The 18,674-nt window shown below is 36.3% G+C and overlaps 1 protein-coding gene across 1 annotated transcript; it reads right to left on the bottom strand.

Moving 5' to 3' along the window:
- Positions 1-583: 583 nt before the first annotated feature.
- On the bottom strand, positions 584-18,393 carry cpxm1b (carboxypeptidase X (M14 family), member 1b). Its single transcript, XM_051860436.1, has 13 exons — positions 17,734-18,393; positions 14,917-15,026; positions 14,560-14,699; positions 14,380-14,464; positions 12,472-12,622; positions 10,804-10,892; positions 9,908-10,031; positions 4,523-4,719; positions 3,665-3,844; positions 3,222-3,516; positions 1,505-1,644; positions 1,275-1,377; positions 584-1,140 (listed from the first exon to the last, which is right to left on the bottom strand). The coding sequence occupies exons 1-13, from the start codon at positions 18,311-18,313 to the stop codon at positions 830-832; spliced, it is 2,505 nt and encodes an 834-aa protein (XP_051716396.1). The 5' UTR covers positions 18,314-18,393; the 3' UTR covers positions 584-829.
- Between the last annotated feature and the right edge of the window lie 281 nt (positions 18,394-18,674).

Genomic DNA, 18,674 nt, shown 5'->3' with positions numbered 1-18,674 from the left:
AATGTATCACAAGTATTACAAAATACAGAGTAGAGTCAATGTATCCTGAAATCGTATTTATTTATTTTTCTATAATTCTGAAATCTCCAAAAGCACCACGGCGCCATCTGTTGACAGTCACAGGTTAAACAGAGACAGTGGCGTCCATATAAACGGCACTCGGCCAAGTTCATTCATCTTTGTTCACTTCGATAAGTATTTTATTACAAAAGTTTAGTTATTTACAAATGATTCCCATTTCATTCGGATCTCTGTAACTACTTATATTTAGATATTAGGAGTGCTTGTCATATTGAGGTATGTTGTTTTTTGTATGTTTATCTTAATACCAGTGGTGTTATTGCTGTTATTTAAATTATTTTGGGCAACAGTTTCCTTAAAAACAAAACATCCAAGTGCTTTTATGAGCATTATATTCGGTATATATTTCAGCAGATATCAGCTCTTGACGAATATATAGCAGACAAAATATAAACATTGAACAGCTAAAGAAACCATTTGACAAGACATCAGTTCCAGACTGAGATGTTGTATTTGCGCCTCTATGCACAAATGTGGGCACAGATTAACATAAAAATCAAACTTTCCAACAACAGCATCATTTTTAATTGACATTATCAATAACAGTGTCAAGTATAAAAGTATAAAACAGTTTTGAGACATTTTTGTGTGAAATTTAATTTACAAATCCTCAAATCTATAATATAAAATGTATGTTACCACAGAAAAGGGCAAATCTACTTACAGGCCCATCTAAATTGCATTTGCCCTGGACATTGATACAGTTTAATTCTGTACTTGGCCAGCAGGTCAGAGGTTAAAGGTCAGTCTAGTTGTGGGCCCCCCTAGCCCTGCGCTGCTGTGACATCCTGCGTTGGTTAATAAGCTTAGTACTGGCACGTAGTTTCCTTATGCGCAGCTGCCGGAGTCTAAGCTGCAGGTCTTTTGGAATCTTGCCGCCCTTGGCCAGGATCTCTCTCAGCCGCTGTTTTGGTGTCTTGGTAAGGTGGAAGTCGCAGATAGTGGGGTAATGTTCATACTCGACCCTGCAACTTCGAGTGGCAGGGAAATATCCCTCTGCGGTCACTGTGATGTCATAGTCACCAGGGTTCAACAGACGCCAGAAGTCCCCATCAAAAGCTGAAAAATGATAGGAGGATCTTTTTAATTTTACAGATTGAACAAGTTAGACTGTTTATGATGTTTTTTTTGTTTTTTTTTATCAAAGCAATGCATATTTGTTTGATCGTTTTAATTATTCTGAGTAGTATTACCTGATCTTATGTGATGGTCGATGTCATCCACTTTAATGATGGCATCAGCGATGCCGGCTTCAGTGTCTTTGTCCCTAACCACTCCTTTGATTCCTCTGTGCACCTGATGACAAATATTGACAAATGCATTGTTTGCACATTGTCCTGACACATTCAGGTGTTTAGACATGTATTAGATCATTAGCTAAATGTTTAGTGGTTGCTGGGTTTTTGTATGCGATATGTTGTACCTGCTCCATGTAGACAAGGAGAGATTCTTTATTGTTCTCCCATTCTATAGGCAGCTCACTGACATGAGGGAACTTATCACAGGACAGCTCCACGGTCACCTCAAAACAGTTGGTGTGCAGGTAACTGAAGTCATTCATACCTACAGATAAAGACACAGGTTACATGAAGCGTTTAATGCATGTAATCAGGGTTAACAAACACACACACACACACACACACACACACACACACACACACACTACAGTTCGAAGGTTTGGGCTCGGTAAGATTTTTGTAATGTTTTAGAAAGAAGTCTCTAATGCTCACCAAGGCTGCATTTATTTGATCAAAAATACAGTAAAAACTAATATTGTGAATTATTACAATTTAAGGTAACAGTTTTCCATCTGAATATATTTTAAAATGTAATTTATTCCTGTTATGTCAAAGCTGAATTTTCAGCATCATTACTCCAGTCTTCAGAAATCAAACTAATATGCTGATTTGCTGCTTAAACATTTCTTATTATTGTAAATATTGATGAATAGATATTTCAAAAGATCAGCGTTTTTTTGAAACAGAAATATTTTGTGACATTATAAATGTCTTTACTCTCACTTTTGATCAATTTTATGCATCCTTGCTGAATAAAAATATTAATTACTTTAAAAACACAAAGGTTTTTTTTTTTTTTAAAGAAACTTGTGTATATATTATGGGCCCTGGATGTAATGTTAAAGATAAAATTTTTTAAGTGGCGTTAAAATGATATTACTATATTTCCTTGGGAAACAGTGAGTGAAAATGAGGAAATTCTAGCTATAGATACTACAATATAGGATTACATACATACTGCATTCTGTGTGAAGAAATAACTTATAATAATCTGACCATTCAGACTGAAATGCATTTCCAAAAATCATTTTTAACCACATTTCAAACTACAATTATGGTTTAAATCAAGTTTTTTTCCTGTTCAGATTATGAATAAAATGAAAGATTTGAATAGAATATGCTGAATTCTTGCTGCCTGCCTGAATTTTAAAATCTTGATTTTGTTCCAAAATATATGTTAGTTTGTTTCTTATATGCTGGAGGTATATGTCTGCACCAATGAGAGTGCTTCATTAAGTAACACTACCAATTACTGGCATGATGCATCTGCAGTGGTGCTGAGGCAGGCTTTTAAAAAGCCACTTAAAGGTGCAATATGTAAAATATTTGTCTGCTAGAGGCATATTCAAAACAAAGGCGTAGCTTGATGACGGCAAGTTTGAGCGTGGAATCTTGGGACATGTGGTCTTTACCTCAACGGACGGTGGAAACAATCGGGATAGGATAGGAAGAAATTCAATCAATCAATATATTTATACAATTCAATCAATGCCACATGAAGCCTGGTGGGTTAAGTAGCTTGCATCTAAATCCTAATTATTGTTAATATGTAATTCATTTTTCCAGGAGCTCTTTGCTTCTACCTCCAATTAAATTGCTAACAGTGATTGTATGTTAATCGCCTAAATTATTACATTATTAGCTAACTGCAGTCTCCAAATTGTGATGTTGATATGCATTCTCTGTAAAGCTGCTTTGAAACGATATGTATCGTGAAAAGCGCTATACAAATAAATGTGAATTGAATTGAATTGAATCTGATTATTGTATTTCCCTTTGACCTATTTCTCAGATTTCAGCAAAGAGCATGATCCCAAAAGCCACAATAGCAGCAGTACTCACTGCCTGGCACAGTGTGCCAGTTCGCTCCATTAATAATGTTATTATAACGAAGGAAATCCTCATTGTGGCAGGGCCTTCGGTCTGGGTTGGACATCACATGGTTGGTGCTGGCATAAGCGGTGGCCAGCCAGCGGAAAAAGCTGTCATCGGGGGTGGGCGTGTGCTCTTTAGGGGCCCAGTCTTTGGTCATGTCAAACGGGTAGGTGACCACCAGCTCTCCTCCATGCAGGTTAGCGCTGAGAACAAATGGTATAGTCTGCATCCAGCTGATGACAGCTCTCGTTTCTGGAGCCACCTTCAATATAAAGACCAAAATAATGTGATTTATCTAAAATATTATGGTAAAATTACATGAATGATCATTTTAAGTCATTTAAAGATGGGAGGGGTGTCAGTTTTAATCAGTGAGATCCCATATATGATCTTTAACAGTACTACTTTACCATAGCATCTTCTGAAGTGTAGTGCTCTGGAATGGGAAAGTAGTGATTGATTAGTTTAGACTTGTCTGATTCTAGCTCAATGGCATCCCACATCACTGTGTTCAGATCTGCAAAGTTGTGATTCATGTCAATGCCTTCATAACTATAGCGACCCAGCGCCCATCCGGCCAGCTCTGAACCCTGTAAAACAAAACACAAACGTTATGAAGTTGTTGATTTATTGAGCTTGTTTAAAATATTTAAGATTACTTATATATTATAAAGGTTATTTAGTGTGCAGTGAATAATGATATGATGGTTATATGGTACATGTACAGTACGGTTCAAACATTTGGGGTCAGTAAGATTTTTTTTTTAATTATTTGGAAAGAAATGAATAAAAATGAAGTATTCGGGAAAGACAAATTAAATTGTTTAAAAGTGACAGAAAAGACATTTATAATTTTACAAAAGATTTCTATTTCAAATAAAAGCTGTTATTTTGTTACTTTGTATTCATTAAAGAATCCTGAAAAAATGTATCATTGTTTTTACAAAAAAATTAAGCAGCACAACTGTTTTTGACACTGATAATAATAAATGTTTCTTGAGCATCAATTCAGTATATTAGAATGATTTCTGAAAAATTAGCTTTGCCATCATAGGAATAACTTACATTTTAAAATATATTCAAATGAAAACCGTTGTTTTAAACTGTAATAATATTTCACAATATTACCATTTTACTGATCAAAAATATGCAGCTTTGGTGAGCTTAAGAGGTTTATTTAAAAAACATAAAAACCATCCCCAAACATCTGAACGGTAGTGTATTGGTAGAGAAATATTTTGGAAACACCAGAATATTCCCCACTCTACCTTTTTGTAAGCCATTTCATAGCCATCAGGGTTCATCGAGGGTAGAAGATGAATGCGTGTCTCTTTGACTAGGTGAACTATGCGCTGATTTCCACGTTTGTACTCCTGGCATATGTACTCCATCAGGTTGAGCAGTACTTCCCTCCCAAGCACTTCGTTTCCATGCATACCGGCCACATAGCGGAACTCAGGTTCACCTGCAGGGGGAGCCAAACTGTTTTTAGATTGTTATGCTCCTTCACAGAAGTTAGATTAGGTGTGTGCAGTTATTAGGAGTGTTATGGTACTTAGATATACAGATGTGGGGCTCTGTTTTGAAAAGTAACTCCATGCTTTGCCCAGATTCTATCCACCTCCTCTATACAGTGTGCTAACAGAGGTGTCTGAAATCTGGCACCCTCTCTCTAGCAGCTCAGAGAGGCAGAAATCTCTGCTTGTCTGTTAAACGTTTTCTTTTTATAATTTGTCAGACCAACATTTTGTTTTAAAATTTAAGGGTTATTTATTAGTGCTCTCTGGTGGGGAGAACAAAAAAAAAAAAAGTGCCTTAAATGTTAGAAAAGAGTCAAAGCTTTTACATATTGTCCTTTACATAAGTGCAACCAATATTAAATTTCACTTATTTAGCTTGTGATTAAAGGTACACAATTGTTTTTGCTTTATTGGCAGTGGGCAATTCTCACATTTCTGGGGTTCTAAGAAGTGGAAGACAACAAATATAATTTTTGCATTTCAATTTGCTCCAATAGAAAAAGAAAAAAATAAATGATAGTGTTTCTATGACTTTACAAAAGAGGGAGAAAGACATCAAATTTGCCATCACTCCCTCAGTATTGTATTAGAAACACACAGCAGGCATTAATGACCAGGTAATATAACACAAAGTGTAGTGTTATAAATATACATAAAAGAAAAGAAAAAATGACTAGATTTGCATTGTTAATAACTGGAAATGCATCATCACAGTCTGTGAAAAGGGACTGCAGCCACGGACTTTAGTGACATTTATTGGAGTGGATAATTTAAAAGTAAAAACTTCATTTCAGTTTCTGATTATATTGTAGAAACACCCTTTTTGCAACCGTATTTGCCACCACTGATTAATGTATTTCGCAAATGACAGTTTTGATAGCTGGTCTACAGAGAGAAAGTGAGTAGCATTCAGTAGTTTACCATTATGTAAAATGAAAGCAACTATTTTTAAGCCAGTGATATGACTGGAGGCTTGATCCAGTGTAAGTTTACCATTTTAGACATTTGTCAAAAGTATCATGCATTTCTTTTTGGTGTAAAACTGGAAGTGGGGGAAAATGCTTTTTAATGTGGTAGAACATGGAACATGTTTGAGAATGCTGATAAATTAGTAGCTTGCTAAAACATAAAAATGAATATGTAGTCAATCTGTCTCAGAAAAGCCATGCTTACATGATGATAAAGAAAGATTTAGGGATTCATGGCCTTTTTCATTAATAATACCTTGAAATTTAGGATACAATGAAAAAATAGGCACATTTACTGTGCCCTCTCTCTGAATTTTTAAGCAAAAACAGGAAATAGCTTATGTGCTTCTGAGCTGCATCTGTGCATATCTGACCAAGCTTGGCTGATTTATTTCTATAAATATTGATTCTGCTTGCAGCTTGCTGCTGCTTTGTCAGTCAAGAGAAGCACAAGTTGTGTCTGTTTTGACAGTGAAACAGAGTGTCATTAGGTTCAGGTCCTCTGCAAGGTTAAATTCCCCCTCCTCTTTCTCTGCACTATCTGGCTAACAGTTGACCCATTCAGTCTTAGCAATCTGGCTCTCGTTAGCCTCACTGAGAAAACATCATCCATCCCGCCAAAGAGGAGGAATTTCCAGAGGAGTAACTAACTGAACTTTGACCCCCACATCCAGAACACAGCATTGATATGCCATTGATTTAAAGGGATAGTTCACCCAAAAATGAAAATTCTGTCAGCATTTACGCCCCCTCAAGTTGTTCCAAACCTGTATAAATTTCTTTGTTCTGCTTTACACAAAGAAAGATATTTGGAAGAATGTAACCAAGCAGATCTCGCCCCCCATTGACTACTATAGTAAAAATACTATGGCAGTCAATGGGGGGGCGAGATCTGCTTGGTTACAAACATTCTTCCAAATATCTTTCTTTGTGTGCAGTAGAACACAGAAATTTATACAGGTTTGGAACAACTTGAGGGGGAGTAAATTATGACAGAATTTTCATTTTTGTGTGAACTATCCCTTTAAATGCAGACAGGAAACGCACAAGTCTGGAAAACCCTGAAACAACAAGCGACTGATTCGTATCGAGTGTGCAACCAAAAAAAGATGATATACCCATCAGACAGGCTAGGAAAAAATGAGAATGTCTCCTCTCCTGTGTAGTAAAATATCATTCAAGTAAAATATCATTCTCCATAGAAGAAAAAAAAAAGGACCAATAACTTATAAACCTTTCAAGACATGTGTCATGAACTCAGGTTTTTATTATTTGATGGTTTGTTAATTTGCTTTTTCCTTTATTTAATTTAATTTCAGCCTAATTTTTTTGAGTCAAATCACCTTTATTTATATATAAATAAAGGTTTATAAAATACAGATGGTTTCAAAGCAGTTTTACAGGGATAAACAGGAAAATAATGGTTCAATGATGCAAACAGAGTTCATTTCTGCTGTAAAGCAGCTCTAAAAAGAAAATCGTGTCATTGCTCTGCTCATGTCAGTTCAGTGTTGATTCAGTTCTGTTCAATAACTGTGTAAAGATCATCAAATATGAAATGACTTCAATTCATCTATAAAGCAGATCTGAAAACGGAAAACAGTGCACCATGCACTGAGCACTGTGCATGATGTAACCGAGTTAGTCTATCTCAAATGACTCATATATTTGTGTGTGTGTGTTTATACAGCTTATAGCATATCAAATAATATCAAATGATAATTCTGCTTTTGGCACAAAGATTTATACCATTAAAATCCTATAGCTTGAAGAGCGCTGGTGTCGTCTGCCCTTAAATTTACTCGAAAACAAGTTTACTGAGTTTATTTATCAGTTGTTTGAAATACCATCATTTTTGATTCAGTTATCATTCATTCACAGTGATCCATTGTAGTTCATTCCATCAGATGTTAAGGACACAGTTTTATACCTTTTTGTACTTTTTCATATTGTGATTCATTGACGGAGCTGGTCGATTTGGTTTGAGGCATAGAACTCGAGAATCAAGGATGTGTTTAGTCACTGTTGCATTCATTTTGTCTCTTTATATTTATATATCAAAACAGATTTGAAAAGATGAATGGTTCATTTGGGTGGAGATCAGACAATGAAATTGAATACGAAAGGACTGTCAATGTCTTGCGAAAAAGCAGTTATAACAATAATGACATTTAGGTGTGTTATTTGACCTCAGACATGATGCATGTGGCTTGTAACACTAGAGCACACCAATGCACTTTCATACTGTTCTCATTTCATAAGCACAGCCAACATAAAGCTAACCTATTTCCAAAGAGGCCATAACTTGTGGTTTCTTGTAGGCTGGCATTTCTCCACTGTTCCCGTAGAGACTTTAGATTAATCAAGTCAAATTTCCTCTTAAACAGAATCGCCACATGCTTTGATCCAATTGTGAAATGCTCTATGATTTTATAACACCGGGTGAGGTTATTTCTTCCCACTTTCATTCTGTAGACGCTTTTTGAGGTCTGCCGCCATGGCCTTCTGCGATTGCATCCCTGGCTCCAGCCTGCATTATGAGTGCTGGCAGGAGACGAGTATACCACTGCCAGAGCTGGCAACCTCACTCACCGAGGAACCAACCTCTAGCCCACAGGCCAATGCAAACACTAGAGTTGCCCAGTGTAAATAGACAGGGCAAATCAGACTGAATGAGAGTGAGTGAAAGAGAGGCAGAGGGTTTTCGGGCTATGTTCCAATTGCTCTCATTACAGCATAAAAACTGATAACTGCGCCCACGTCGAATTTGTGCCTAAAGATCGCCACAGAAAACTCTACAGATTTCTACAGAATCTGAACTCCAGTTATTCACAAAATTCCACATACTCTTTGTTGTTACATGTTTATTTAGTTCAACATATTTTACCATGTTTGAATCCATTGAGACATTCCGGAATTCCACAGATTTTCCCAAAATCTGCATTGAAAATTCAAAAGTCTGCATATTCCACCAGGGTATTTGATAATTCTGTTTTAGGTACAAAGAATTATAACATTAAAATCCTATAGCTTAAAGAGGGCTGGTGTTGTCTGCCGTTAAATTTACTTACAAAACAAGTTTACTGAGTTTTTTTTTTTTTTTTTTTTATCAGTATAGTTCAAACACTTAGAAAAAGTGAGCTAAAGAAAAGAAAATGTTTTTTTTTAAAGAAAGTTTTATCCCATAAAAGGTTACATTATTTTAAAGCAGATGAAAGTTTCAAATTCAAAAATTAAATTATTAGATTTATCATAAATGTTTGCAATTTAAATTAGCTAGGTTAATGCATGATTAAACACTGTATAAGGGGTATGCACGTGACGTCACCATCGGCGGGAGTGACTGCGGTTACGCCCACTGAGTGGCAAAAAGACTGAGTGGCAGCATTGGTTTTTAGTCTAAATGCAGCGAAAAACACACCTAAGACAGGAAAGAGCTGTGCGATTGACAGTACAAATAGATTTGACAAGAAACCTGAGGTCAATTTTTACAGACTGCCGAAAGCTTAAAAAAAAAAAGAGACGCAAATGCAGTTCACAGAAACAACTGCACTCCAGGCAGCGAAACGTGGATTTGCAGTTATCATTTTGTGTCAATATGTTGAATTTTGAGGTAAAATCATACCCTATATGTTGTATTGTTATATATTGTATTGACAACTCATCAATTAAATATTTACCATCTTATATTCTGCATAATTGGATGTTTTTAAATAAACACTGACAGAAACTATGTGAGTTTTAGGGCTAGACAATATGACGATATGTGCATATATTCATTGATATTGATATAAGTGATCACCCAGATTTAAACCTACCTATATTGTATTTATATAAAGCGTTCACAGGCAAATTTGCTTTATGTATTTTCCCGGCGTCGAAATCAGGCACATATAAATGTCTGGAAACAAGATTCCTGGCTGCATGTCAATATCAATGGATCACTGGATCTTTGGTAAGTTGTAAGGAACACTATATCAAGTCCAACCTTTGGTTTAAACTGATAATCGTTTGTTTTACTCGTGTTTACGCATTACATCCAGTCATGCAGCAGGCTCTTTTGTCACTCAGTCCAGCTGAGGGGGTGTGTTCCAGCAGGAAAGTAACATCAATGCATACCCTCTATAGTTAATGGTAGGTTAACTTGTGTGGGACTCAAACTCACCCAGCTCGTGTTTGCCTGGATTGTCTGAGATTTCCATCACATACAGTTTAAGGCCCATGTAGCTTTTGCCAATGCTGTAAATGCGGGTGATATCAGGACACATCTCGTTCACAGACTTCATGAGCTGAAAGAAAAATGATGATGCACATAATGTACACTAAGGACACATTAATTCAATTAAAAGTGATAGTAGAAATGTTTTGTAACATTGTAAATATCTTTATTTCAAATAAATGCTGTTCTTTTGAACTTTCCATTCATCAAAATCTTGAAAAAAATATATCACATTTTCCACAAAAATCTTAAGCAGCATAACCATTTTCAACGTTTATAATAATAAGAAATGTTTCTTGAGCACTAAATCAGCAAATTATGATTTCTGAAGGATCATGTGACACTGAAGACTGTAGTAATGATGCTGGAAATTCAGCTTTGCCAACACAGGAATAAACTACATTTTAAAATGTATTAAAACAAAATTATTTTAAATTGTAATAATATTTCACATTACTGGTTTTTGATTAAATGCACACAGCATAAGCATTGAGCATAAGAGACTTCTTTCAGTACCATTAAAAAAAATCTTACAGATCTCAAACTTCTGAACAGGAGTGTATGACAAAGCAGAGGAAACAAGGATCCAGGACTGGAGAATATATTAAAACATTCCTTGCTTTTAACTTTCTGTGTGTATATAAATGTGGTTTTTGTTACCTGCCCACAGGCTTGTGCTAATGTAGACACTGTTGCATAATGGTGGTCAGACTGACCGCAAGTGATCCGCAAGGCAGCACTCACATACTGATGTGACAATCTTGGAAAATGTTTGTTTTTAATGGTCAGTATGTCAGTGTTTTGCACCATTTCATGCTAACTAAAGGCTTCATCTTTCTCACCTTCCTCATCTCGTTGTAGTTATGATGTCTGAAGTCCAGTTTGTCCTTGGTGCCTTCCTCAGCTTGCCATGGGTAGATATTGTTTGGATCTTAAAACACAATGTACAGTTCATTAACATTAAGGCCGTTCACACCAAGAATGTTAACTATAAAGATAACCATAATGATAACTATATTAGCATCCACACCAACGAACGATAAAGTAACTGCAGTTTTGTCATCTTCTCCTTTAAATGCTAGAGATCTTTAAAGCTTAAAGGGTTAGTTCACCCAAAAATGTTGAATTTCTCTCATTAATTACTCACCCTCATGTCATTCCTCACCTGTAAGACCTTCGTTCATCTTCTGAACACAAATTAAGATATTTTTGATGAAATCCGAGATGTTTCCGATCCCCAAGAGAAAGCAACATAATTACCACATTCAAGGTCCAGAAAAATAGTAAAGACATTGTTAAAATAGTCCATGTGACTACAGTGGTTCAACCTTAAAGGGATAGTTCACCCAAAAATTAAAATGATTCCATGATTTACTCATCCTCAAGCCATCCTAGGTGAATATGACTATCTTCTTTTAGACAAACACAATCGGAGATACAGTATATTTAAAAATATCCTTAGTCCTGAATACATATGACTCCATGGGGTTAATAAAGGCCTTCTGGAGCGAATCGATGTGTTTGTGTAAGACAACTATCCTTATTTAAAACTTTATAAAGTATATTCGACGTATGTCCAAAAGGCGTTAACTTCAGTGACGTAGTACACAATGTCATGACTTTCTACACTATAACGCGTAGTACGTCATGGCGTAGTGTAGAACGTCATGGCATTGTGTACTACGTCATGGAAGTTAGCGCTTTTTGGATGTACGTCGAATGCACATGGCTGTCGCGCCGGAAGCTCTTTATTTTACTTTATAAAGTTTTAATTAAGGATAATTGTCTTACACAAACGCATCAATTCGCTTCAGAAGGCCTTTATTAACCCTCTGGAGTTGTGTGGATTAATTTTTTTTTATTGATGGATGCATTTGTCTTGTCTTCAAAATTTGGGCAGCCATTCACAACCATTATAAACCTTGGAGGACTGAGGATAATTTTAAATATATCTCCGATTGTGTTCGTCTGAAAGAAGATAGTCATATACACCTAAGATGGCTTGAGGGTAAGTAAATCATGGGATAACTTTCATTTTTGGGTGAACTATCCCTTTTATGTTATGAAGCGACAAATACTTTTTGTTCCATTGTGTTCTGAAGATGAACAAAGGTCTTACGGGTGTGGAATGACATGAGAATGAGTACTTAATGACAGAAATTTCATTTTTGGGCGAACTGACCCTTTAATCGATTTTGATCGGCTGTCAATGTTTTTATCGTTCATCAGCTGGAAAAAAAAATAATTCTGAAAGTGATTTATATCATTCCTCTATGATTTATATCTTATCATTATCGTTATAGTTAATGTCCTTGGTGTGAACAGGCCTTTACTGTGGCCATTTTTGATTTGCAGTAGTATGTAATCGGCCCTTATCAAGGATGCTAAACACCACAGTCTCTAGCATCAGTTGCTAGTGCACCACCTGAGGCCAGGGGAGTGAGATTTATGATGTGTAAAAGAAAGACCTTCCATATGTGAGATCAGTGAAAGATTTGTGTTTGGCATACCTGGCAGCTCACAGCCCATAATTTCAGCTCTCAGGCAGATGGTCCCATTCTTAAACCAGGTCTGAGGGTTAATGCGTATGTATTGTGCCACCGCCGGTTCGGGCAAAATGGCCAAGACTGGTGTTTCGCTGTCCTTGTTCCCCTCAAACACCTGTTAGCATACAAGATCACTTCTGGTGAGTGATCCTATTGATGTGATCCAAGTGACATTTGCCAGTGGCAGCTGGCACAGTCTATGCCCAAGAAGGGCACACGAGAGGCTGGCACAGTGGTGTCCGCAGTGGGCAGGCTATTCTTTTCAAAAGAGCCGCTTAACCCTGCCAACTACTGCCAGCGCCTGCCTCCAACTTCTGTTTGTACAAAAGACCCTGTGCCAGCTGGAAACTGAATGGATATAATGATGTCACAAAGATACTGAGGCTAATATACACCAGCAGAGGTGAATGGCACGACCTACTGTCAGGAAAAGGGGGTTTATTTTAGATAAAAATTGTAATGTAGCCTCATAATTATGTTATATAACACTGATCTCTGAAAAAAATGAAAAATAACAATTGTATTTTTCATTTTTTTTTCAGAGATCTGTGTTTCCTGAAAATACTTTAACTCTCATAACTCAATTTCAAGTCCAAAAAGATGATTTAAAGACCCCCTGTGATGAAAATCAAGTTTTTAATGTTGTTTATATGTCTATGTGGTGTTTTTAATATGCTTTAAGACAAACCATGTGTAAATTCATATGTAAACACCATTGCTGAGTATTTTCTCCTTAATTACAGTGAAAAAAAGAGTCTCAAACCCGTGGTTTGAAATCTCTGGTGTCTGTGATGTCAAACTACCTTGTAACCAATCATGTCAACGTGCTGGTGGGCTTTAGCATATCATTAACAGCGAACTAGCAGGGGAGTTTCAAGAGAAGCCAGATTATACCAGTATATTGTTCTGTTGATATGAAAAATCGGGTAGATTTAGCAATATAACGGGTGTATGATGTATATTATGATGTTATGATGAACTATATGCCTTTCCACTGACGTTCTGAGTTGTTCAAAGCATTTCTAAGGATACTGATTGTTAGAGGGCAGCTGTCTGTCTCTGACATGGCGAACGGGAACATGGTTTGTGTAACATTAGCAACACATTATTGGTTGTTTGATAACAGTCAAGCAAAAGGCTAATCATATTAATTACCATTACGTGTTCGACGCTGTAAAGAGTGATACCATTGTGCAGCGTTTACCTCAGTAAGTTGACCGAGTGGATCTCTGAGCTGGCGTGAGAGAGTGGAGGGGGGGCTAATTTGCATATTCATTATTCCGCGTATATTAAATGAGGCAAGGGTGTAGAGTTACATTCAAGCTATTTTAAGGCATAAAGGAATTTTTGTTTTATATATAGGAAAAAATGTTTAAATATGTCATTTTGGTGATCAAAGATGAGTTTTAATGGATGAAATTATTGAGTACAGGGGGACTTTAAAACTAAGCTGCAAAAATGGCAACTTATTTTGGGTAATATACACTACTGGTCAAAAGTTTGGAACAATTATGATTTTTTTTTAATGATTTTTAAAATAAGTTATTAGAATTTTTTTCTGAGAAATCATGTGACACTGAAGACTGGAGTAATGATGCTGAAAATTCATCTTCGACACCACAGGAATAAATTACATTTTAAAATATATTAAAATAGAAAACGGTTCTTTTAAATTCTATTAATATTTCACAATATTACTATTTTACTGTATTTTTCATCAAATAAAGTGTTGGTGAGCAAAAACATGAAAAATTATTCCAAACTTTTGACTGGCAGTGTAGAAAGTAAATAAAGAAAGTTAAATAAGACCTTTTTTTTTTTTCTTTCTTTCTTTCTTTTTTAAAAATACAGTTGATAAAGAGAACAACATACCGCCTCTTCTGTCCCGTTCATGCATGGCTTCCATTTAATGGTGTCATTGCTAACCTGAACCTTGAAGGTTTCAACATAGTCCAAGCTACAGAATAAGAGTGACATGTTGTTATTATTGCAACTTACTATTTGTTTTAATTATGATATTACGGTAGAGAAATATATAGTGATATGAAGTACCTCCATATAGAGCTGCGACCCTGTAGTATCACTGCTGTGAACCGTGTGAGCTTCTTGGCATCCACCTGTAACCATTGGTTCTGGTCTTTATACTGGGCACACCAAGCTCCGTCATAGATATCCCCATCCTCCACACCAGACTGCAAAACAAACAACAATGAAACAGTGGTTATGTTAATATATTGTAATATTGTGAAATATTATTACAATCTTTCGTAACATTATAAATGTCTTTGTCACTTTTGATCAATTTAATGTGTCCTTGCTAAATAAAATGATTAATTTAACTTAACTGATCCCAAATTTTTAGACAGTAGTGTGTGTTTATATATAGGTTTATTCTGCAGTGTGTCCCACCTGTATGTTGAGTCGGCCCCTGTGTGGCCCCAGGCCCATGCGCTTGTAAGAAGATGCCTGAATCTGCGAGTCTTTAACTTTCAGAGACTCCAGACCCAAAGGAGGACACTCTGAGAAAGAAAAGAGATATGATTTAAAGAGCAGCAAGGAAACAGAGAAAATGATTTTGATAGCAGAAGCATCACATCATGTGCCCCTTAGATTTTTGAGCCAAGTCGATTTTGAATGCAATTTCTAAAAACATTTTAGTAATCCATCCATAAGATTTTACAGTTGGTGCAGCTGCAAGGCAGACAGGAAACTGTTGTTTGAGGAGTTCAGCTTGTCCCATCCGCTTTCCAAATACTTTCTCTCTCTCTCTTTTTTTGTATTGTCTTTTGTAGTTGTCCTGTGTCTTTTTGAAGCCTTTAGGATCCTTGCCGTATACTGCTACTCCAATGTGTGAAAACCCTTGCAAAATTGGTTTAGAATGAGATGGATGTGGCCTGTAATTTAACTTTGTAAGAGGAGAGGATCTATGTTTGAGTCAGGCATTCATTATAACGACGATTTACAGCCATTTTCTATTTTGAGCTTCACAAGATAGAAAATGGATGTAAGAAAATAGCTAAAGCATTGAAAATGACCATTTCCATCATCAATGAGATGTCGTCTCCTGTTTTAAATGCTCGAGCATTTCATTCCAAGTCTATTCCAAGTTCCAATCAACTAAAAATGTTACGAATCTGCCTGGAAGAGGACGTGTGTCTATATTGTCTTAATGCACAGTGAGGAGGAGAGTTTGAGTGGCCAAAGACTCTCCAAGGATCACAGCTGGAGAATTGCAGAGATTAGTTGAGTCTTGTGATATCAGATCAGTGTTTCCGCCATGTCTCAAACACCCCCTCCAATGCCACAACTCATCAACTTGTGTATCATAGAATTCTGATTTCCCACGTGTAAACATGACTTTGCTTGGTAGTTCATGTGCTTGGAACTCGTAATTCTGATATTCTGATAATTCTTTCCACTGGAAGGTCACATCCTTTACAGGCCCTCTAAAACAACTTTTTGAAATTAAATACAAAACTGGTCATAATATGAACATGGGTTGACTCAGCTGCTTTGGGCACTCTCATTAAAAAAGTATTCATTCCTATGTTAATTTTTCCTAAATAAAATACCCCTGAAGATTTTACTAATTTGTCATTATGTATTAATTTTTTATGTATACTTGCAACAATCATCCTCTCTAAACAGGTTTGTGTTACTCTAATGAACTGGAAACCCCCTTTCCTTCCTTAGTTTATACAGAAGCTTTATGATGCTATAATAAACAATTTGACTAGTTCATCGTAACTTTGTCTTGTAAACAAAGTTTTTTTTTTTCAAAAGCAACACTTACTAACTGCATGTGATGTACCACATCCTGCCAGGATGTTTAGTTTATAATATTTATTATAAATATACAGTATTTATACAATTTACAGTACAGTAATATATAGTATACAAATGCCTTAACTCAAATCAAATCAGTTACAGTATGCATTTAAATTCTTTGTGCAGGAAATCCTGCTCGTATTGTATATGAATAATTTCCATATGCATTAACTGCTGCTGGTGGGGGCTTCATGCTCTTTTTATGCAAGTTTAAGGACTTTAAAGATTCTCTTCACTAACTTATCTTTATATGTAGATCTCCCAGTTAACCTTGTGAACTGTTTAATAAGCAAAATGCTTGGATAGCATTTCCAGAAATGTCTTGTTAGTAACTGGTTAGCATTATTGTAGCTGATTGTGCCTGTTGCATTTAAACTTTTGTATCCGGACATCATGTAAAAGTGATCTGGCTCTCGGTGAGAGAAAAGCACATCTGGTTCTTGTGGGTGAGTCAGTCTGATGGTTTGTGGAGTCAGCATTCCTTACCAATTCATCTGAAAGGGGGGAGATTTCCTGGCACTGCTGATGTTTAGATGGCCAATTACTTTGACCTGGACTATTGTCCTGTTGCTCTTTAAATTGTTTTATGCTCCAAGTGGACAGAAAGCAGGGCTGTGGAGTGAAATGCCACTGGGCTTGTATTTAAGAGGTGTTTGGAGAGGTCTGACTGTAATTGGGCTTGTTACACAAACACCTCCCCCTACAAATCAGCTAAAACACCCCAATTCTGCTGTGTTTGTTTCTGCAGAACATAAAAGATCAATTGAGAAGTTGAAAAGATGAGCTGTTGCTTGTGGCGTTTCATTAAGATGATTGATTTGTTCTTGAATGGGTTGTCTGTCTTCATAATAAACACTTCAACTGTAGCTTTATATTTCTAGCAGATGTTTTGCACACATCATCATTTTAGTCAACTTGATAGAACATGTGGTACATGACCAAGAGATTTTCTCATAATTCTGACCATAGAATTCCTGCAGTTGAATATAATATATGGAAAATCATGCTCTTCAGCTCTGTGGTTTGTTTCCTTAGTGGAGAAAACTAGTTCACTGACTGAGTGACCTAATTGGCTTTTGAAACAGGAAAAGGACTATTAGTGCTGTGTTTGAATATGGCCCGAATTATGTAACAATGCTTGCATGCATATTTATGAACTGATAATCTTGGAGTTTATTTTTTTATTTATTTATCTTTTTTTTTAGCATGGATGGATGGGTGGGGTATGTATGTATAGATAGATAGATAGATAGATACTCTCCTTTCTACTTTATCATGTTTATGATCAAATTATATATTTTTATATTGATAAAATTGTAACTGCAAATTGTATTGCAATACTTATATAATTATAATTGCATTATATTATTAGTGTAATTATAAATCACATTTACTTACCAAATACCGGTGGTTCTTCACTTTCTTTTGTGTTCCAAACTCTCCGTTCCACGTTTTTATCAATGTTTTCATTCAGGTCCTCTGTGTGCAAGCGCACTGGGGTGGTCGTCGACCTTGTGGCTGTTACTGTTGGCTTCACTGTTGTTGGTTTCAGGGCTTTCGTGCTCACCTCAGTCCATTTCACTGTGGGCTTCAGAGCTGTTGTGGTTCCCTTAGTTGACTTGAATGGTTTCACTGTCGTGGGTTTCAGAGCTCTGGTGGTCGCCTGGGTGGGTTTAAATGTCGTGGCTTTCAGAGTTTTGGTGCCACCCTCAGTGGGTTTCAGAGTTCTGGTGGTCGCCTCAGTGGGTTTGACCTTCTTGGAGAATCTGCTTACCTTAGTAGGTGAGATGTTTCCATAAGTGCCGGTGGTTCTGTGTTTAATACGGGCTCTCGCGCTTGCAGTTGCAGAGGTTGTCTGAGTGTCATTTAAATTATATGATGCAGCAGATGATTTTTTAAGAGAAGGTGAATTAGTTACTCCTCCAACTAAAACAACAATAAAAGTTAACAAAGATAAAAGTATAACGGTTGGTGCCATGGTTTACTGTTTAGTCCCTACTGTAAAATCTTCCCTAGAAATGTTGCTATATCCGAACACATGAACCCCGTAATGTTGCAAAATCACGCGCCACTCGTGTTGCAAAGCAAATTTGAGACCATATTACTTGGAATAGAGGGAGAGAGAATTTGAGGGGAAAATGTGTGCCATACACATTCCTTTGCTAATTTTCTTTAATGACGGTTTTTTTTCTCTCAAGGGACGAATGTTTTCGTTAAAAAATCATATTTTGAGCATCAAGCCAAATGTTATTTATTGTTTTAATTCTATTACCTGTGGAATTTCGTACTACTTTTCCACTCAAAAAATGTTGAAGGCTTGTACTCCCAATTAATTGTAG

The sequence above is a fragment of the Ctenopharyngodon idella genome, chromosome 14 (genome assembly GCF_019924925.1).
Source record: "Ctenopharyngodon idella isolate HZGC_01 chromosome 14, HZGC01, whole genome shotgun sequence".
Classification (NCBI taxonomy): domain Eukaryota; kingdom Metazoa; phylum Chordata; class Actinopteri; order Cypriniformes; family Xenocyprididae; genus Ctenopharyngodon; species Ctenopharyngodon idella.
This window is presented reverse-complemented; position numbering and strand designations above follow the sequence as displayed.